Here is a 22,183-nt window from a genome sequence, read left to right as displayed (position 1 = left end):
TGAAATGTGATCATACTTGCACACAAGCTTTGAAAAAGAGAAAATTACCTGGACTGTAGTATAAACCACAGATTCTTTCGTGTGCTGATGGCTACGGCATCCTTTGAAATGCATAAAAAATTAGGATGGATGGATGGATGGATATAAGGATAGCTAGACATGTGATAAAGCAAATATAGCAAAATGTTAATTATAGATGACAGGTGGGAGGAATAAAGATGTTTGCTGTATAATTCTTTCAACTTTTCCACATGTTTAGAATTTCTCATAATAAAACGCTGGCGGGGGGAAAGAGTCCATGTTGTCTGATATTGTGAAAAGGATTAAAACTAAAAATTCAATTAATTCAACATGAAAGTGTTTGAAGTTTAAAGGATTTCGATAAGAGTTTTGCACGCTACTTTGGATAGTGAGGTATGCAAGAAGAGGATAATTATTGCATTTGTATTTCTAATGATGTCTAGTTCCTGGCCTTCACTGAACCTCCCAATTATTTTTTGGTCCTGGATCATCCTTAGAAAACTGTCAGGAATACCAATGGGCACAATTATTGAAAGGTCTCCACCCCCTCACTTGATTTTTTCGCTCTGGCAAATGCTTTTGTGATTTGTCCTTAGCAATTAGAATTTAATCACCTTGGCTAAATCAATATGCAATAAAGAAACCAGAGGCACTCTTTAAGCAGCCCCATCTCCATAATAAGTACCACCGCCTTAGTCGTGTTCTTGTCCTGCAGAGGTCATTCCCTGTCAATACCCTGCCTTCCTCGGCACAGTTACATCGATCACAGCCGTCACGAGCTCATTTCAATTGCCTCGATTTTTGAATCAAGTTCATAATGAATTTGACCACCTTATCCTTTTCCTAAAGTTAAAATGATTTGGCCAATTCCACAACTTCCTGTGGTTCAGGATTTTACTGAATTTTCTTAATCAAGCAGGAAGTCTTAGAAATGATCTTCAGAATAAACATCTTGCAACGGGGCACCTGAAACGCCCACAGTAATCCCTGTTGTCAGGTTACCCTGGGGAGGGGATGGGACAGGGGTGGTCTTTCCCTTGGACATTCTGAGCACTTGCCTTCTTTTCGTTACACCTGATACTCTGAATTCTTTTTCCAGGCACTTTTCTGACAGGCAGGGAAATGATATCTTACATTAAAAAAAAATTAAATAACACTTCTTGTCTCAAATAGGCACAGAATGATGAAAGAGAGAAATGCTGGACACTAAGGTCCTATGTGTCTGTGACCCCAGAGCTGGAGCTGCCACCATGGAGGGGAGCAGTGGGGGGGGGGGGGGGGGGGGCGATCTGCCCAAGAGGAGGGCTGATGAGCCCCGACCCTCCCCCTCACTCTTTCTGGTCATTCCTTATCCAGGAGGAAGCCATTTGAAAGTACAAGGTGATATTCAAGGTGTCTTCCCTTCTGAACTTGACAAACAGTTCTACGTGAATTGCTTAGACTGTTTTGCATAATCTTATGTAAATTGAATCAATTAAACACCCACCAAAGTTGTCTTGAGACATAGGATGTTTTTGTATAACCAGAGGCACAAAAATGTTTGTCCATGGCCCAAGGTGGGAGGTGTCAGTGACGTGCAGGAATTCAGCCACAGGACAAAAATGAACTGTCCTTTTTAAGAATTGTTGAAACCTAATGCAGCAAGCATTTCCCATCGGCCATGAGAAATGATCAGCAGTTAAGGACGATGTATGGCCGTAACATCTCTCCCGCAGTCTTCCTAAAAATGACAGTCTAGCAGCATAAATTACGATTGAATGCAGCCTGCAATTTCCTTTAAAACAACCACCACCTTTGGATTTCCTGCTGCGGGGCACCATTGAAGGAAACATCATAGTGAGTTTCAAAAGAGAATTCGTCGAATATAGGAACAAGGAGCATGTCTGCATTAGATTAGCAGGCCTCTGGCTGGAGGGTAAAAACTACCATGGAAGGAACACAGTGTGAAGACGGAGACATAAACAAATAAGAGAAACGTCTGTATCCACCATCATCAGGCTCTGAGGGTGTTGTAAAAATCATGACGCGCTGTACGGGAACAATTGATCTTCTAAGTAAATTAATAGTACAAGCTAGATAACAGGAGGAAAGGTTTGAGGACCCAGAGCCACTTCTGCAGATACCAGCAAGTACTTCAGAAGCACCTGTTCACTGCCATGCTATTGAAACCACTCATCGCACCGCCTTCTCGAACATATCGGTCAGGGATGAGCCTCTGTGATTTGCAGATTCGCTGTCAGACTCCTTATCTGGAGAATGGTCAGAGATGTGCTAACCATCTAGTCACCATCAAAGAAACAATGCGAGAGGGTGGTAAAAAAATCAAAGTCAGGTCACCAAGGGCATGTCTGTCCATTCAACTTCTGTTAATACTTCTTTCCTAGTCATCCTCTATTTACGGAGTGCCCACAAAATGATGCTAGGAGCACGGATTGATCAACTACAATTCATCAGGTTTTTGGGATGGCCTTGTGCAAAATGAAGGCAGCCCATCCATGGGTTGAAGCAGAGAGTTGCTACCTGCCGGGAAGTTACTTGACAAAAGGAAAACTTGCCAGTAGGAGAGAATGATCCATAATGAAGTATGTCATACCACCAGGACACATTTTGGAAAAGAGAACCACGGAGGGACGACAGGAATAGTGCAAGCTATCAGGACAAGGCCATCTTTTTCCAAAGTGACCGCTGTTGAGCTTTTTGGGGGGAAGGAGCCCCTAAAGGTCTCAGCCCTTACCTGAGAACACCAGTGCCAGAGCCACAGTCAAAGCGGAACTCCACGTGGCCCCCTGCCATGTTGATGGACACAAAGTCTTTGCTGCCCGTGTCGTAGCTGTAGAGGAGGACACCATCACCCGAGTCCGGCCGAAACGTGATCTCAAACTCCATGAAGGAAAGGTAATGCTGGGGCTCCAGAGGCCAGGGTGTTGCAGCATAGGATCTCAGGGACTCTCTGAATTGAGGGATGGTCAGGGTGAAAGCTGAAGAAAGAAGCGTGCTGTTAGAAATCCCTCTGTGGCAGAACTAGCCATGTTCTCTTCCTCCTGGGTACGGAGCTAACCTACATTTCCCAGCTGCCCTGAGTGAATTGGGTAGTATAACTGAATTCCGGTCAGTGGATTGTGGGTGGGAGTATTATACGCATCCCAGGTCTGACCCCTAAAACTTCCCACCATCTTCCACGCACCCTCTCGTCCCTCACCTGCTAGCTGAATGCAGGAAGCAGGGGAGGATTCTAAGGGCCTGGCAGAGCCCTAGAAGGCAGGGGCCTGTGTCCCTGAATGACTGCATGGCACAGAGGCCACCCCCACCCAAACTCCTCACTGACCTGCAATGATGTGTGACGTGAGCAAGGATCAAGCCTTATTATGTTAGGCTACAAAATATAAGATGATATGTAACGGCTTTGACTTACAGGAACTCACACGCCCTCTTCTAGGTGATCTGAGATCTGAGATTATTCACTGCTAAAGAAAAATCCCCCCCAGGATGGTGTCTTAGGTCCAAATTTAAAACATGTTCAACTCAGGCCATCTGGGGGGCGCTCATTGGTTAAGCATCCGGCTCTTGATTTCGGTTCAGGTCAAGATCTCACTGTGGTGAGATCGAGCCCCACATCAGGCTCAGTGCTGGGCATGGAGCCTGCTTGGGATTCTCTCTCCCTCCGCTCCTCCCACACTTGCACGCGCTCTCTCTCTCTTCTCTCAAAAAAAAGTGTCCAACTCTGCATGTTTGCCAAAATCTTTGAAATCTCTGAAATTTCCCATGATTCTGTGTGTTTGCATATGCACATGTGTTTACGCGTATAGATACCCACATATTGAGACAGGTATAGTATCGAGAGGTGGACAATTCACTATAACAGTAACAAAAAGAAGAAAGATTACTCTTGTGCCTTCCCATTGTTAACGACTCTGCGTGTGTCTTCCCCACATTTTCTCTGAACTTGTCAGACATTCTCAGAAGCATGAGCTGCAGATGCTCTGAATTCAGTCTGATACAGACCACACGCATAAAGGCTTTTCAAAGTTATGTGAGGGCCAAAAGGAGCCCACCAAAGCCTGGCCCAGAAGCATCTTAAAATGAACCTATCTTTGGTTGGCTTGACACTCTGACACTCAAAGGCACTCCAATCTGATAAAAAAACAAAACAAAACAGATTCTCCCATCTCTCCCAACAATGTATAAATTTTAATCCCATAAACATTTATGGGACTTGCTAAGAGCACGCTGATGAAAAAGTACATCGACATGAATTAACAGGGCAGGCAAAGTGCAGTCAACTTGCTTCTTTCTCACCATCTTCACAGTGTCGGCCTTTAAACCCAAGGGGACACAGGCAAATGTAGGCGTCGGCTTTGACTGCTGCACAGGTGCCACCGTTGATGCACGAGGCTTCGTCACAGAGTCCACTGCTGCACTCCCCTAAATACAGAACAGGAAGGACAAAACCGATTCATCGCATGAGCCGGTCCAAGACGCTGGAGCTGACCACACCAGCTCTGAGTAAACACGCTCAGCTCCCACTCGTGTTAATTTGTACCCCTGCCCAGCTGCAAAACAGCCTTCAGGGTAGGTGGAACGTACCCTTCATTTTAGTTTGATTTTGGCCTGTTCTTTATGAAGAGCCACAAAGAATCTTTAAAACATGGCGGACACAATAAATCAAATAGTAAATTGTTTGGACAATTTTATGACCACCGACGAAGACGAATGAGCTGTTTCTGCGTTAATCCATCTGTCTCTTATTTCAACAAGAGCGTGTTTCAATCCCTTCTGTGTCAACATGGTGTTTCTGTTCCAAGCATTCTAATTTGTGTGGCCCCAGTTACCTTAAGTGCTACTGCCTTGTTGGTTCAAAGTTGAGGCAATAAGGGGAGCACGGAAGCCACATCTAACTTATTACCTGGCCTCAACCTTTCACTGCTCTGTCTGGGGCAGGAAGGGGCTGGGGCGGGGGGTGCTTCATAATACCTCAGCATATGCCTTCCAACATCCCTATTGCCACCTCCAAAACTGAGATCTTATGGGAGACAGGAGGGTGGCCTGGAGTAAAAAGCAGTGAGAGCTTCAACACCAGATGGGTCCATACTCTTTACCAAACACATATCAGAGAGGCCCATACAGGGTATACTCTCACTGTCAAGATCATCAGATGACATGGAAACACATGGACTTCTCCTGCTCTGCTTTTCTTCTGCTTCTTTGGTCCTCCTCTTCTCCTTGTATATAAGAAATAAATTTCACAGATGGGCCACTAGCTGGCCCAGAACAACACAAGTGAGTACTAAACACTTGCTCCCGGGGTAGGGACAAAGGAGCACATCTCCGACTGAGCCGTGAGGGGCCCGGCCCTGAGCCCCGCAGGCTGTGATACTGCACCTGCCTGAACTGCAAGCCCACTTCTGGTGGGATGAAGAGCCTCCGTTGGCCATCTCATCAGGGCAAGCCCCCCATCCTTTTCTCATCCGTCCTCTGCATTTGTGGAGCTGACCCCGTCTTTTCTTCCACGAAGCCTCGCTGCGAGCGTGAGCAGGGCTGGGTATAGTGCAGCCAGCCGAAGAGGCCGACTTCAGGAGCCAAGGACACAGTTTAATTAAAGCCCGTCCAGATGGCTCATCGCCACAGCCGGGGTGGGCTGGCCTCAGCGAATTCCAGCCGGGGCCACTGGAAGCTCAGGGCAGAAGTGACCAGTGGCCTCTGCAGCCACCGCCTGAGAACATGGCCAGCATCCAGTCTCCTCGGGGTGATGGACATGGAACCATGAGAGCCGGACTCTCACAGCCCCTGAGCGCCCCCGGGTCTGGGCGGGCTGGGATTCTTTCCCCGAGAAGGGCGGCTCCCACAGGAAGAAACGAGGTTCTTGGGTTATTTTAGCTACACATGGAAAAGATATTACTTTACAAATTTGCATTGTGACTATCCTTTAAGAGGGGGGAGTGGGGTGGGGGCGTTGATGAAAGCAACACGGCGGCAGGATTCTGCTGGCAATGGTATGCAAGATGGCCCGTGAGCGGCGGCGTGGGAAAGAGGAACGGACTCCCACGGGGAGGGAACGTGGGGCTGGCCAGGGTGGTAGCAGAGGAAATGGACAGGGAGTGAAGACACGGGGAAGGGAGACCCAGCCAGTCCCTTCTAGAGCTTGAAGGCGGAGGCAGACCCTAGCAAGGCCTCCGGGTTCCTCGCCTGGCGGTCTGAAAGGACAGTGGTGGGAGTACAATGATGAGCACGGCTGTGAGCAGGAGCTGGTTTCTGAGGCACAGAGGACCTGGCGTTGGGAAGCAGACTCCGCTTCCCATTCTCTCCCTCCCTCTCTCTCTGCCCCTTCCCCGCTCGTGCTCACGCTCTTTCTCACTCTCTCAAAAGAAATAAACATTAAACAAACAGATTGCATAGCTTTATTTCAATGTAATTTTTTCCTACCATGGATGTTATTCTCTACATTTAAAAACATCATTTGTTTCAAAACATCCGGCTGCGCGGTCAGGGGAACATGTGACTCTTCATCTCGGGGATTGTAAATTTGAGCCCCATGTTGGAGGGGGAAATTACTTAAAACTGAAATCTTTAGAAAAAAAAAAGAAAGAGAAACATCATTTTGGGAAGAGTCCACAGGCTTTACCAGACTGCCAGAGATGTTCACAGCACACAAACAGTTAAGAACCTTTGGGTTACTAAATTGATGATCCTGGCAGCAAAGTCCAGGGATGTAGGGAAGGATGGGTGCAGAGTTTTAGAAAGGAGGAAAACTGTCAACTCTGAGAGTGGGAGGAAGGAAGTTAGTCGCAAGGTCATGTGCACAGAGCGCTGGCAGGACCTCATCATCAGTATATAACTTTTATTGACATTGAACCTACTAGATGCCAGCTTTACGCAAGACAATGAGGTGAGGGCAGGAGAGAAATTAGGCCTCGGAGGAGAGCACAGCAGGTGGGATGGGGCAGACTACATTAAGGACGCATGGATGGTGAGCAACCACCTGCCCCTTGCCCACCAATCCGTAACTGAAGCCAGTCTATTTCCCCGACTGAAGATCTGTCCACTCGGTCCACATCTCCACCACCACTACCAGCCTAGAGCAAACCGTCATTATCTCTGATCTGGATTGTCGTCATAGCCTCCAGCCAGTTTACATGTGCCCCCTGAACACCGCTTTCAATAAGCTTTCCACAGCTAGAAGGATCGTTTCAAAACACAGACTAGATCATGGTAACCACCTCCCCCTCATACTCCCACTGGGACAAGCCATTTCCTCTGCCTGGAATGATCTTCCCTCTCTTATCTGCTTAAAAAGAAATGCTTCAGATATCAGCTTTGTGTTATATGCTCAGAACGCTCCAGCCCATAAAATCCCCTTACTATACCCTATTATTATGCCACCATTTCTTCTTTGTAACACGCTAAATTGTAATTTTTCATTGACTTGTGTGACTATTTGATCAGTTTGGTCTTTCCTTGTGGCAGCTACATGAAGGCTGAGGTAGGATCCTGTTTTCTTGTTCATTACTGTCTCCCCAGGACCTGGCATCATGACTAGCATTAAGCAGATCCTTAAAAAAGTATCTTGAGAGAAAGCATGAGTGAAACAGTGATAAACCATGGTGAGACCCATGGCCACCTCACACGTCTTGAGTCTCAAAAAACTTGAGAAGTTGGTTTCCCAACTTGTCACATTGACCCAGTGGGGTGTGGAAATCTAAGACAGGATTGGAAAAGATGAGTTCCGGTGGTCTAGGTTTAAGAATTTGTGTGGAAATAATAAAAGAAAGTCTGGGCCAGCGAATGCGAAGTTTTGCTGAGATGACTGACTATTCTAGAATGTGGGTTTAGAGAGAGTCTCACTGCTGGGAATAATCTAAAGAAGGTGATGAAGGGGGAAGGCTTCAGTAATGAAAGGCCCCTTTGAGGAGTTAAGGTAGGCTTAATGGAGGTGGGGAGGGGGACAGAGAAAAAGCTGTGGTTGAAGATAGCAGTGACAAGTTAGAGATACCAGACAAAGGAACTGTGACTCTGCTACTGTCATTAACTTCTTCTGGAAGCCTGTATCTCCACCAGAAATTCACTGCTGTTTGTATGAGCCCAGTCTTCCCCCATGGTGGCACTGCATTTAATTTAAAAGAACTTGAATTTCTGGAGGACTACCTCAAAGTAAAGCAAGTATGGAGGTTGAATAACCAGCTCTGTTCTAGCACTCCAGGGGGAAAATGGGGAAAAAATGAAAAAAGGCAATGAGACTGATGCCTGCCATTAAAGTTCATCACAACGCTTGTAGACATCAAATAATCCAATAGCAGCTTCGGGTGGGGGGGGCCCAGAGCCAGCAAGATGGGCCCATTTGGTACCACCTGCTCAATGGAGAGGCTGGTTTTGCACCATGTGAGAATTTAAAATACTGCCAGAAATCGGTCCTTACTCAACTTTGCAAGGTCTTAGCTACCTGTCAGGGGTCACCATGCAACCTCAAGACTGCAGATCTGGATTTCAGGACTGTTTCCCGTTTGTCCAATGAAGAGAAAAAAAACAACTGATACCCTGCTTAATGGGTGGAGCCAGAATATTAATAATAATATTAATAACAAATACAACATGCTTGCTATATGCAAAGCACCAACTCATCTAGACAAAGGGATTTTAGGAGGAAGTTACTAAAAAAATTCATAGATTGAAGACCGAATTCCCAATGTGACTGCATTTGGAAATAGGGGCTTTGAGAAGCTAATTAAGGTTAAGTGAGGTCTTAAGGGGGGGACCTAATTCAATCTGACCAGTGTCCTTATAAGAAGAGGGAGAGACACCAGGGATATAGACACAGACACAAGGCCTGATGAGGACACAGTGAAAGAATGGCCATCTGCAAGCCAAAGAGAGAGGCCTCAGGAGAAGCTAAACCTTCCAGTGCCTTCAGCTTGCATTTCCAGCTTCCAGACTGTGAGAAAATAATGTTACTAAAACCACCCATTCTGTGGTATTGTGTTATGGCACCCCTTCCAGGCTAAAATGGTCACTGAGTTAACCGACCTTAGAATTATCTATCTGCTTTCAGTGACGGAAATAAATGTCCTTACTGCTTTAAAGACAATCCAAGTCTTTTCAGAAAAATGGTTCTGGAACAACTAGACAACCACATGCAAAAAACTGAATCTAGACACAGACCTTACACCTTTCACAAAAATTAACTCAAAGAGATCACAGCCCTCAATGTAAAATGCAAAACTATGAAACTTCTACAAGATAATGTGGACAAAAATCCAGATGACCTTGGGTAAGGCGATGGCTTTTTAGAGACAACACCAAAGGCATGACCCTTGAAAGAAATAACTAAGAAGCTGGATTTCATTAAAGTTAGAGAAGACAAGCCATGTCTAGGAGAAAATATTTCCAAAGGACACATCTGATAAAGGACTGTTGCCCAATATATATATATATAAATCTCTGAAAGCTCAACCGCAAGAAAATAAACAACTTGATTCAAAAATGGGCTAAATAAAACCTTAACAAAACCTCACCAAAGAAGGCATACAGATGGCAAATAAGTGTATGAAAAGATGCTCCACATCATATGTCATCAAAGAAATGCAACTTACAACAATGAGATACCACTACATATCTGTTAGCATCTGAACTCTGACAACACCAAATGCTAACAAAGATGTAGAGCTATGGGAACTCTCAAACATTCCAGATGGGAGTGCAAAATGGAACAGCTACTCTGGAAGACAATTTGGCAGTTTCTCACAAAATGAAACATGCTCTTACCATGTGATCACCACACCATCACACTTCTTGTTGGTATTTACCCAAAGAAGTTAAAAACTGATGTCCATCCAAAAAACCTGCACACTGTTTACAGCAGCTTTATTCACAATTGCCAAAAACTTGGAGGTAACCAAGATGCCCTTCAGTAGGCAAGACAGACATGCCCTGCAGTACATACAGACAATGGAATATCATCCGGCATTAAAGAGAAAGGAGCCATCAAGCCATGAAAAGGCATGAATAAAACTCAAATGCATATTACTAACTGAAAGAAGCCAATCTGAGAAAGCTACATATGATTCCAACTATATGACATTCTGGAAAAGGCAAAATCATACAGAATATAAAAAGGTCAGTGGTTGCCAGAGGTGGGGGGTGAGGAGAGGAATAAATGAACAGAGCACAGAGGGTTTTTAGAACAGTGAAAACACTCTATACAACACAGGACGTACAACACCATGAGTGAGCCATAATATGAACTACGGGCTTTGGGTAATACTGAAGTGGTAATTCAAGTTCATCATTTGTAACAAAGGTACAAAGGCGTGTTGCTAATAGAGGAGGCTATGCATGTGTGGGGGTGGGGGATATGTGGGAAATCTGTGTATCTTCTCCTCAATTTTTTTGTGAAGCTTAAACCGCTGAAAAATAAAAATCAGTCCTAGCTCTGCCTGCTATTTTGGAGAAGTTATTTGACTTTTACAAGCCCTAGTTTCTTCATGTATAAAATAGGTATCGTAACAATTTCTACTTCCTAGAGCTAGCGTGAGGAGTTAATGAGAGGGCATATGAGAAAGTTGGACACAGTGGTCAAGAATTAGAATGTGACCATTTCTTTTGGAAGCAGAGAGCATACGAAACCTCGTCTTACATTACTGTGTTGGCTTTTCCACTGAACTGGGTGAGTAAGGGAGGGTGAAAGCACTGAACTGCTTGCTGCTTTGTTGGATGAGACCATGCCATGCTTCGTGAAGAGAGCCAAGGGCAACAGGACACAACCAAGGGTTTGGTGCGCCATATTGTTTATCCTATCTTGGTATTCAGATCCAGGTCATCATGTCTGCAAAGCACCAAGCTTGTCCCCTGGGCCCACCTCCCTCCTAAAGTTTGACCTTAGCCAGCTGCCTAGGGTTTCAATCCATGAAGCTTCTTACTGCCCTGGCCCACACCAGAAAGGCAATCCCACAAGAGCACCCTGGCCCACTGGGCAACCACTTACCCACGTCGGCCCCACTGAGTGCTTTCCCCAGTGGCCAGGGCCTCAAGTCGATTCGTTTCCCATTGACGGTGAGCGACTGCACACAGCCTTGAAAGCCTCTGTTTGTTCCTGTTGCTCTGACCAACCAGTAAGCACTGGGAGCCCCACCAAGATAGAGGGGCGTCCGGAAGGTAATTTTACTGTACTGGCCCTGTAAGAAAGAAGAAAACCGTAACTCACTAAACAAAATCAAAAGCCAAAACACAACAGATTTTAATGAGGGACATGGTTAAGATGTAGTTTACAGCCCCACTGCTTTCTTCCATCTGTGTTTATGTTTATGACATTGCCTTACTGGAAAATTAAACCCCTGGTTACCGTCGGAAACTCAGTGAGCTCCTCAGAGGCCTGTGTTTCGAGAAGGGATGATTTTGGAAGCCTAGAAGGGAAGGGAAGGTAGGTCAGAGCCAAGAGCAACCCAACGGGCAGGGTACTGGGCCGGGCATCCAACAAAAACTTTGTCTTTCCAGTCTTGACACCAACTTACTGTGTACCTTGGATGGTTCACAGGGTTATTCTGCGTCTCAAAAGATGATAATGCTAATTTTGTGTATATGTGGGCCAACGCTTACCTTTCCTATTCCCAGCCACCTTTATACTATATCCTGCAAGAAACATTGTATGTGCGGGGGAGGATTGCCACACAGATTGTGTTGCAAAATATTTTGAAATTTGCTCACGGATACAACTTGTGTGTGCGCGCGCGCGCGAGTGTGTGTGTGTGTGTGTGTGTGTGTGTGTGTGTGTGTGTTACTACGGTGAGGTAGGGACATTTCTAATCTTAGAGAAAACCACAAACTGGATTGCAGGTTTTGAGGTTACAAAACACAGACCTGAACATTAGGTGGGACAAAATTAAGGCACCCTTGGTCGTTTTTATTTTTATTACAGAAATATTTCATTCATTTGGATTAAAGGGGAGTGGGAAAAAGCATGTTGCCAGAATTTTTAAAGTCCAGAACGTAAGCCACTGAAATGTGGCAAACGAAATGTTGCCAACAAATAGAACATCTAATCGTTACTTTATCTTTTCTAATGAATGGATAAGAATCATTTATAAATAGTGTGCTGAATGTGAGCGAGGCAGCTGTAAAGTGCTTACAGTGAATTGTAAGGACTGTTTGCCAGCCTCTGGGCACACTGCTTTTGTGGGATGAACTGAATGCCCTGTTGGCTTATTTCGTTAAGATCCTCAGAATTCACTCCTGAAACCCATCTTCACTCTGTTCCCTGATTCAGGACTGTACCAGGAGCCTGACCACTTAGCGCTTTTTTCCTTTTCTGGAACAGCAACCCTGAGCCCCCCTTACAACGTCCCAGGCAATAGTCTGGTAAAAGCTGGCTTTTACCTTCCTCTGGTGAGGGTTGCTTTGGGTTTCTGGAGCCTGCTTTGCCTACGAGGCAGAGAATTCGAAGTGCCCTGGAGTTTTCATTTCCCCCGACACAGCACTTAACAGTGTTTGATGGGTGCCAAAGTGTGAAAGTCCAATTGACCAGCTTTGGGTTGGGACCACTCTGAGGTATAACTTATACTACAGAGCTCCCCTAGGGTCAGGCTGAAGCCAGACAGACCCTGAAGAACTTTGCAAACCTTGATATAAGACAGAGTCACTATCTCCCAAGATAGTTTACTAAACATTCCACAGCTGCTGTCCTGCTTATACAGCTTGCTAGCCAAGTCCCGGGAGGAGAGCGGCAAACGCTGCCCTGAGTAGCCATAAAATTGTATGCTTCTTGCAATTAATTCTTATATTCATTCAAAGGATAAGATTGGCAAAAATACAAACACTCATATAAGCCAAGCTCACATTGACTTCCAGAGCCCTTGTATTATCCCTACCAAAAGGTTTCGGTAACTTATTTTTTCAACACCCCCCAGGACAGGACAGGAAACCGTCTCCTGAGATAGTCCTTTGCACTTCTGTACACTTTTGTATGATTAAGTGGAGTTAAAATTACTCCCTTAGGCTCTCCCATTCAACATCAGCCTGGGGGGGGGGGGGGCACAGAGTAAGTCCTTCTCTCCCCAAATCCCCTCTCTGATTCTATGAAAAGCCACCATCCACACCTTCACCTTCTTTTCTCCAAACTAAACAATGCTCCTTCAATGAATCACTCCAGGGATTTCAGGTCAGTTTCCTGTTTCAATGATTGCCTTCATGTTCCAATATGTCTGTGGTCCTCTTAGAGGACCTCTTCGAGTACAATCACAGAGCTGAATGCAATCCTCTTAGAGGATTAGAGTTACCATTAGAGCACTGGAAGCTATATACAGGGCTACTAGGATATCATACGATCATCACCTCGCTTTTTCTAGATGCTATGCCTCTATTAATACAACTTGTAATTTCTTCAGCTTGCTGTTACCACATGGCTCTGCTTATTAACCTTTACTGAACTTCCTTGCTTCAAAACATAAGACTTTTTCACATGTGTTGTTGCTTTTATTACAGCTTCTCTGCTCTATATTCACTATTACTATTTTGGATCCAAGTTCAAAGCTTCTTTATTCCTATCAAACTTAATTTTAATCATATTTAGGGCTATTGTTCTGGGATTTATGTGATTCTGTAGTTCATTTATCCTGTCTTTTTTCCTTAGAAGTACATGCATATATGCATAAGTGATCTCACTGGATTCATATTCTCTATATTTGGATTCTTATTCCTTTGGAAGCTTTGGGGTCCAAATTAATGGGAATCAGCAAAGCATGGCTCTTTATAGGATATATCTTGCCAGTAAAAAAGTCCAGGCAGGGAGGAAGCTATATACATATACACAAAGGTTTTCTTGCTACATTTTTCCTGAGAGAACACAGACACCTGCCTGATTATAATTACACACTCCGTTCCTTGGCAGGTTGCTAATCCAAACTGTTTATTCTAAACATGGTTCTGAAATTGCCCAGAGCATGACGAATATGTGAATACCTAGGTGATTTACTGAGTAGCCCCACAGTTAAATTGTTTTACCGCTTCCTATAATCATGGCCCCCCAAAATGGTAGATGAAAGGATCATTCCTGCATATTGAACCAAGTGAAACTTTCCGAACTCTTTGCTAAAGCCACAGAATTGCAACACCCTTGCCTTAAAAGCAAGCTTTGTGTTTGGCACTAATAATGGCTTCTATTCTTCTGATACAGGCCTTCTTCTACCCCTGGCTTTGATGTCCTTGTGGAAAAAGAACATGTCCCTGGGCACAAAGCCAACTGCATGCTTCTGCGCCCCCACAGTAATGACGCTTGCAAATCCAATTCTGCTCCTCAGTAGATGTGGGATGGATGTGTGCCCTGAAAGCCCACCGAGAGTGGTAAGAGCCACTGAGATGCAGGAGCATCTCAGAGCTGGGGTGCACGGGTTTGCCACGAAAACCGGCCCATCCGGAGCTTGCATCCCGCCAGTGTGGCCTGAGCTGGCAGCAGGGCCCTCTTGGGACGCGCATGGTGGGTGCTGGGTGGGTGGGCAGGTTGGGAGGCTCACACTCACCTGGGACTGGCCAGTCGCCGGGGTGCCATTGTTCAGCTGCAACAGCCCGTTCAGCCCATCTCTGTAGAGTGTAACCGTGTGCCAGCCCCCCAGTTTGATTTTGGTTTCACTTATAATGATGCCAACCCCAGTTCCACAATTAAACCTGTGGGGAAGAAAAAAAAAAGAAAGAAAGGCTCTTTGATCAACCAGCTCGTTATGCTTTCAGGCCCCACGGATACCACTTCTGGGGCAATGGCTTCTCTGAGAGTCAATCTGTTTAGTTACGTTTATGAATATCAAGGACTGTTTAAATCTCTACAGGAAAGAGCTCAACACCTGCTTTCTGGGCCGGCCTCAATCTACTTATCTTAATCTGCCCACAGACCTTTCAAATGTGGGGCCTCCTTCAACCTGATTTTCTCTGCAGCTTTGAAAACGATGGGCAACTAAGATCCTCCCCCTCCTTCTCAGTGACTGCCAGATGCTTCAAGTGGATCCCAAGAGCAGAGAATTAGAACTCGAGTCATTTTGCTTCCAGGTATTTCTCTGGGGACTTCCCCCAACTCCCAAATGACAGGCTCCAGCGATATTATTAAAATGTCAAAAAACACTCATTTTGGCCAGCTGGCTAGCACTGCCATCTGTGTTCAGCTGTGCCCAAATGCAGGTGCAGTTTCCATAGGGGAGGCGTGGGCGGAGGGGGAACATTCTCAGACGATTGCTTTATTCTTGTTTTTGCTTTGTTTTTTCTCCCAACTTCCCTATGGCCCAGGGTACCCACCAGTCACTATGCCTTACACCCATGATTTTGACCCTTTCCAGTCAACTTCCAGGCAGCCACCATGCCACTCCCCCACAGATCCTGAGATGGCCAGTAGGGAAGGACACATGACCAGCATTGTCCTTCTCAGGACGTGCACTAATTACAGTCCCTTCTCATGGCTTCCCTTTGTCTCCACGATCCTCAGTGGACTGAAATGGGGTTGAGAGGCATTGTGGAGCAGGCTCATCTAGAGGGGGATATCAGACTCCACAGCAGCTGCCCAGTTGGAGAGCGGCCAGCAGCCAATCACAGCCAATGCCACTGGAAGTCTATCAGATCCTTCAAGGGTGAGAACCACTGCCCCAGATCCTGGCCCTAACATCAAACTCCCATGAATCAAAGCATTTAGCAAAGGATAGGGGACTACTGTCTACCCCAGGTGGGATGTTTCAGTCTTCTTCAGCTTAACCCAAATAATTTTTGTGCTGAAATAATCAAAAGACAATGACAGTTAATGCTTATTGAGTGCTTGCTATGGGCCAGGCACTGCTCTAAGCACTTGTATGTATTAATTCACCTAATCCTCACAAGAGCCCTGGGAGGAAATGCAGGCTCAAAGAGGTACAGTCACTTGCTCAGAGTCAGGGAGCAGAGGAGCAGTGCCATCAGGATCTTAACCAGTACACTATGGAGAAGGACAAGGCTGATCCTCATCGGTCATTCTCAGATAGGTGCTTGTGTACCCTTGAGGGTGGCCAAAACACTCACACCTTCACAAAACTCTGCCCCCAGAAAACCACACGCAAACCAAAGATGGCTTCCAAAATATATTGGGAGAGAAATGACCAGGGCAGAGGAGGAACACCAGACAGCCTGCCACAGCCAGAGGGAAAAATAGGGATGGGCTCTGAGCCTCTGGGAGCCCTCAGGAGGTTGTAGGCTCCTCTCTGCTCCCCAGGGATGTCAGTCCGACCTACCACAGGGGACAGGGAGAAGATCTCAGCCTCCTTCCCATCACATCCACTAGGGCTGTAGGAGCAAAGGGACTAGATCACTTAGGCTCACTGTTGCATTCGCAGGATCTACAACAGTCCCTGGTACACCGTGGGTGCTCAAGAAATATTTCCTGTTGAACGAACGGATGGTTACAGGGTTCTGAAACTCAAGTTCCAAGGGTGACCCTGCAGTCCCGATAAGCCACTATTTAGTAACCTTTATCTCCAGGAATCCATTCCATGTATTTTTTACTCTATAAAAATGTAAAAACATAATGTAGGATGGTATTTTAAAAATCTGTGGGATTTTAGTGAGAGTTACCTGAATTGGAGTGAGCGTCGGACGATGGCCAGAGACATGAAGTCACCCCTCCCGTGTTCATTCTCCCCGCAATAGAGCAGTAAACCATCTTCTGCCTCCGCCTATTGTACAAACAAACGCCACACAAACAATGAGCACCACCTGGAAACACTCATGAATATGAAACCTGAGCATTCTCCCTGTGGTCCTATTTACAAAGGGGCAAGCTCATGGACTCCAATTAACTCCCAGTTGCCAATTCTCAGTTCTTTTCCCTTTAAAAAACGGCAGCGATATAAACAGTGTGTGACAAATGGCAGTGAGGTTAGAGAAAGGTGACTCTGCATTTGACCTATTCTTTACTTGGCTTTGTGGGTCCACCAGCAGAGCTTCGGGCAAATGTGTGCAGAGACCACGGTCACAGAGAGGCTGTTTGCGTGTCCATCAAATTCTACTTCCACCAAAGAGCACTCTATTTGTTTTTGGTTTTGTTTTCATTCTTTTTATTTCCCTCCCTGTGGAGAAGCATGCAAATTTGCTTCTTTCCTTCTGTCAGGAGGACAGGACGATAAAATCAGCCCCACTGACAGACTAGTTTGGTTTTCACCCATGTTGGCTGCCCTAGCCTGAGACAGATCATCTTTTGGATGATCTCAACACTCAACACACACAACACTGTGATCACGATCTCAAAGGAGGCTTGTTTCCAGGTCTCAAACCTTGTTGTGTTGTCTGAGATGCCCAAAAGAATAACTTGAAGCTGAAGTCACTGACTGAATTCTGATGTGCAGTTGATTCAAATCAGAGAGCGTCCACCGGCCCCTCACTATGTGCGAGGGCTTTGTATAGCAGCTTTCCTATTTGTTCAGCTACAGCCATAGCATTGAGGGCAGACATTTGGGCTCCCTCTAAGAGGGATTGGGGAATGGGGAATGCATTATACCTCTGAAATCCTGGCCTGTGAGGAGTCACAATTATGGGCAACAGAGCTGGGACCTACACATTCTCACTGGTCGGACAGTCATTTCCATAGTTCAGTAGCATACAGGACCCACCCTCCACTCGCTGGCACCCCTGAATGTGTGAACGTGCCCAATGTTCTCACCACCCTATGAACAGGTTTCAGGACAGGCCCTGTGTCATATTTACCTTCTCTACTTACCTCCCTGATTCCTGCACCCCCACCCGACCCCGTCTGATGTGGCACAATGATGTGTTAAGCTGCCCATCCAACAGGCATTCATCAAACAACTAATCCTTCTTACCCTAAATTCAAGAGTAATTTGAAATGCCTGATAGGAGTTCTTCAGAGGTTCAAAGGTTACAAAGGAGTGGCCAAAGAACTGAGGATACTGTATAACAATATCTAAAAAGAGAAAAAGATAACATAAAAGAATGTTATTTCCTCACTTCTTCAAATGCAAAAATCAATATATGCCATTGCCCGGATATCATTAAGTGAGAACCCCTAACAATCTATTAAACCTAGCTCATTATCGTCTCTACTTTTTACACTTATGATTCTCATTCTTGGGGACTTAGAGCTTCTGAAACTCTTAGGGAGAAACTGGAGAGTGTTAACTTGCTACCCTAAAAAGAAATCAATGGCTTTAAGACCACTGACACCTGTTTTCCAGCTGTACGTTTGTGTAAGTGTAAGTTGGCTCAATTATTATCTTTCTTAACCTTCACGCAACATGCTTCAGCTGCATGTTTTCGGTAGAGATATGATCAAAGTAAAGTCCACCTCCCCAAGGTGCCTTTAGGATGATTAATTGCTTCAAAAGTACTACATGTGTGGCACACATAGACACAGGGCTGCTATTCAACTAGAAGCAACAGAAGTTGCCTTACCTTTTTCCTGTGTAGCTAATTTAATCGCGAGCACATGGAAAAAGGGGCTTCTCTTAGATAAAGGGCTAGAAGAAACCATGTGTGGACCACAAAACTGCCCTCTGACTCCCAATGGGACCAACCTCCCTACCACATTCTTCTCCCCACCAAGGGCCTACCTTCTGAGCAGCTCTCACCACCTCTGCCCAGGTTGCAGTGGCACCGCGAGCCCCCCCAGGTGTAGTCATTGACACAAAAGCTGTCAGCTGAGCAGAGCGTTTCATCACAAGACATGTCAAAGAGCCTCGGCATTACAGCCACACCATTCTTCCCTTTCCTCTCCACTGGAGTGGGCTGGGGAGCCACTGTAGTCATTGGGAGGGACGCTAGGGTAGGGGGGACAAGCCTAGAAGCGGTCTTTGGGTTTGACCTGGGTGCCATCTTGGATTCCCCCCAAAATTTCTTATGTCCTCCTTTGATAGCAGGAAGTGGTTTAACCTAGAGCCAGAGAAGAGAAAGGATTCAGGATTAACACGAACACAGTGTTTAGACAGCCTCATTTATGGTTGGTGTCTAATACTTGAAAAGTCCCTTTTGTTATTTCTCAAAACTCTAGGATGTAAATGGGGCAGATAGTACTGACCCCAGTTCATGGATAAGAACTTTAGGCTCAAGGATTTCAAGTACCTTGCCCTGTGCTATACAGAAAACCAGTGGCAAAGCTGATATTACATGATTTTTATTGTTATAATATCATGAAGATGCCTCACTTTGTCAAAGAATTGTTCACTTCCTTCTAATACCTGACTGTACATTTTCACGTGGTGGGAAATGTGTTTTTGCCAGTCCGCAGGCAGGGGCTGGCTACACAACATTAGCATGTTAGTTGCTACTAATTTATAAGCACCTGGAGCCTAATAGAGAAAATAAATACGTATTAAGAGCAAATGGGCCTGCTTAAATAAGTTGTAAGTAGAATGTTCATGGTCCAACAGCTAACTTGCCTTGTTCAGCAGGAAAACCAAAACACACAGGTTTTAAGAGCAGAGATTCTTGTTACCTCCTCGAAGGAAATATCCAAATCTAAGTCGTCTTCAAATCCGTCATCATCCTCACTGACTCCCATGTCGGTTGTATAGCGGGGTCCATAGCGGCCACTTCCTGCCTCCTCAGGGCCTTCACAGAGAAAGGAGCAGACTGTTGTCAACATATGCCTTCCCTCTGCCCCTTTCTATCCTAATTCAGCCACAGACAGGACTCTGCCAAATGCATCGCGATGTCTTGGAAACACACAAAGAATTCAACACGGAAGAGGAAGCATCAACGACTAACAAATAGAAAATGTTTCATCTCATAAGTATTAAGGAAATGCTAATCAATGCCAGAAAGAGCTGCCGTTTTATACTGACAAGATTGGCAAAAAGGTAAACGCTGGGCAATAAAAGAATATTACCAAGGATGGGATCAATGGGGACCCATACACCAATGTTACATGTGTGCAACCATTTTGCAAAAATACTTGGAAATAAGTAGAAAACGTTCGTACCTTTTGACCCAGCAATCTCACCCCAATTTGGCAATCTCACCCCAGCTTACAAAATCTGGAGAAACCCTCCCACATGAGTACCACAACATGTGCAAAACACATTCAGAGCATCACAATTTATAACAGTAAAAAGCATTTCAAATTTGCTGTTTATAACAAGTAGCACCCCATATATCTGTCAATAGAGAATGGATAAGTGAATTACAGTAATATATATATATATATATATGTATATATATATATATATATATATGTATATATACATATATATATATACATATATACATATATATATATATGGAATAGAATACTACATAGCAGGAGAAATGAATGAGCATTTAATGTGTTGACATGGCTTAATCAAACATTATTCCATGCAAAATATGCAAGTTGCAAAAGAACATATTCAGTTTGATGCCATTTATATAAAATTCAACAAGCAAAATTTAATATATTATTTAGATAAATAAATCTATATATCTAAATATATGTGTGTGTGTATATATATATATATATATATGGTTTAACTCCCCCCAAAAGTAAGACAATGACTAAAATACCTGGGGGAAGTTAGAAAAGGGATGTGAATGAGGTGTGAGGCACCGAAGCCTTTGGATGCTCTATAATAGTCTATTTCTTAAGACAGATGCCGGGTACCTGTGAATGTTCATATTATTTTTATATGAACTTGATGTATCAAATATTTCATCACAAATTCTTTAAAACAAGAAAGAGATATTGCACTAGAGCAAACAGTGCTACACCCAGAAAAAAAGGGCCCCTACAAGGTTATCGTGGGTGCCACCATTTCCATCCATCTCAGCAGGACAATGGGATCTTTCAGATCTGGAAGGTGGGCTGAGAAAAACTCTTAGGAGACAAGGCATTGTCCTTTGGGAGGTCGTCACAAAATCTGCTGATCTGCAGCAGTCCTGACGTAGGCTCACACAGGTGGCACTCCCCCAGGGTATGAGAGTCTTTCAAAGTGCTGCTCCATAGCACCCCTATTTCCTCCCAATGGGTTTTCACAGGCACAGGTACTAGCTGCCTTCTCTAATCAGGGCACACTGGGCCCCAGCCTTTACAGCATAAACAACTCTGGCAACAGAAACTGACTTTTGTAGGTTGCCAATGCCCATCAGGCGTCCAGTGTTTGGATGCCTGGTTAGGAAGCAAAGGGAAAAGAAGGGAAGGAGAGGGGAGGGGAAAGGAGGGGAAGGGAAGGGGGGGGCAGGAGGGGAAGAAGACATGACAAACATAAACTGAACTTTTTTTTTTAATTTTTTTTTTTTTTAACGTTTATTCTATTTTTGAGAGAGAGAGAGACAGAGCATGAACAGGGGAGGGCCGGAGAGAGAGGGAGACAAAGAATCTGAAACAGGCTCCAGGCTCTGAGCTGTCAGCACAGAGCCCGACGCGGGGCTCGAACTCACGGACCGCGAGATCATGACCTGAACCAAAGTCGGACGCTTAACTGACTGAGCCACCCAGGCGCCCCATAAACATAAACTGAACTTAAAGCCATTCTGCTTTCAGAACAAGCTAAGCCAAACACCTTTGTCACAAAAGCAAACTCACCCTCCTTTATGCAAAAAAATAGCAAGCAGATTGAAAACAGAAGGATGTGACAGAAAGGACAGAAAGAGGGCGTGGGAAGCCTTCTGGTCAGGCACACTGCTGATCAGAAATCTCTGGACCAGGAAGAGAGAAAGGTGGTGAACAGGTGATCAGGAGACAGCAGGGAAGGAGCCGTTCTCAGGTGTTTGGGCACATTTTGGTGGAGGAGAGATGAGACAGGGGACATGGTGTTCTCACTACCCTCACATCAATTCTCCACAGTTTTATTTAAAATAGCCCACGTGTCAGTGGAAAATTCAAGCCTGTTGATTCCAGGTTTATACCTGGATGCAAGTTCTCTTAAGCCACCTGCATCCAGCCTGCACAGCTGTGTGCCAGATGTCTTCACACAAAAATCCGGGAATCTTGAACACCACTTTCCTCTTTTTTGTCTCTCTGTATCTGTGTATCTTTCCACCTCTCTCCTCGACTCTCTCTCTTTTTCTGGGTCCTTTTCTTACTCTCCATTTCTATGTCTATCTCTCTCATATATTCAAAATCGTCAGATTAAAGAGGAAATATTCCATTTGGCAGTAAAAGTACTATATAGCACATATGTGAAGAGAGCTGGGTCTTATTTCCAGGAAGCTGGCCTTTCTACCCCCAAGGTGTTCTCTCTGCCCTGTG

General features: G+C 45.1%; 1 protein-coding gene across 2 annotated transcripts in view; it reads right to left on the bottom strand.

Moving 5' to 3' along the window:
* Window positions 1-22,183, bottom strand: part of EGFLAM (EGF like, fibronectin type III and laminin G domains) — a 185,776-nt gene that overhangs the window by 34,124 nt on the left and 129,469 nt on the right. For both annotated transcript variants that reach the window (XM_078445081.2, XM_078445082.2), the window contains exons 8-15: window positions 19,454-19,569; window positions 18,573-18,891; window positions 17,826-17,926; window positions 16,582-16,682; window positions 14,520-14,664; window positions 10,994-11,183; window positions 4,318-4,443; window positions 2,756-2,999 (exon numbers count right to left, since the gene is read on the bottom strand). In XM_078445081.2, coding sequence (XP_078301207.2) covers window positions 2,756-2,999; window positions 4,318-4,443; window positions 10,994-11,183; window positions 14,520-14,664; window positions 16,582-16,682; window positions 17,826-17,926; window positions 18,573-18,891; window positions 19,454-19,569 — 1,342 coding nt within the window. The remainder of the gene's footprint in view (window positions 1-2,755; window positions 3,000-4,317; window positions 4,444-10,993; window positions 11,184-14,519; window positions 14,665-16,581; window positions 16,683-17,825; window positions 17,927-18,572; window positions 18,892-19,453; window positions 19,570-22,183) is intronic.

This window comes from Panthera onca, chromosome A1 (genome assembly GCF_046562875.1).
Source record: "Panthera onca isolate mPanOnc1 chromosome A1, mPanOnc1 haplotype 2, whole genome shotgun sequence".
NCBI lineage: Eukaryota > Metazoa > Chordata > Mammalia > Carnivora > Felidae > Panthera > Panthera onca.
This window is presented reverse-complemented; position numbering and strand designations above follow the sequence as displayed.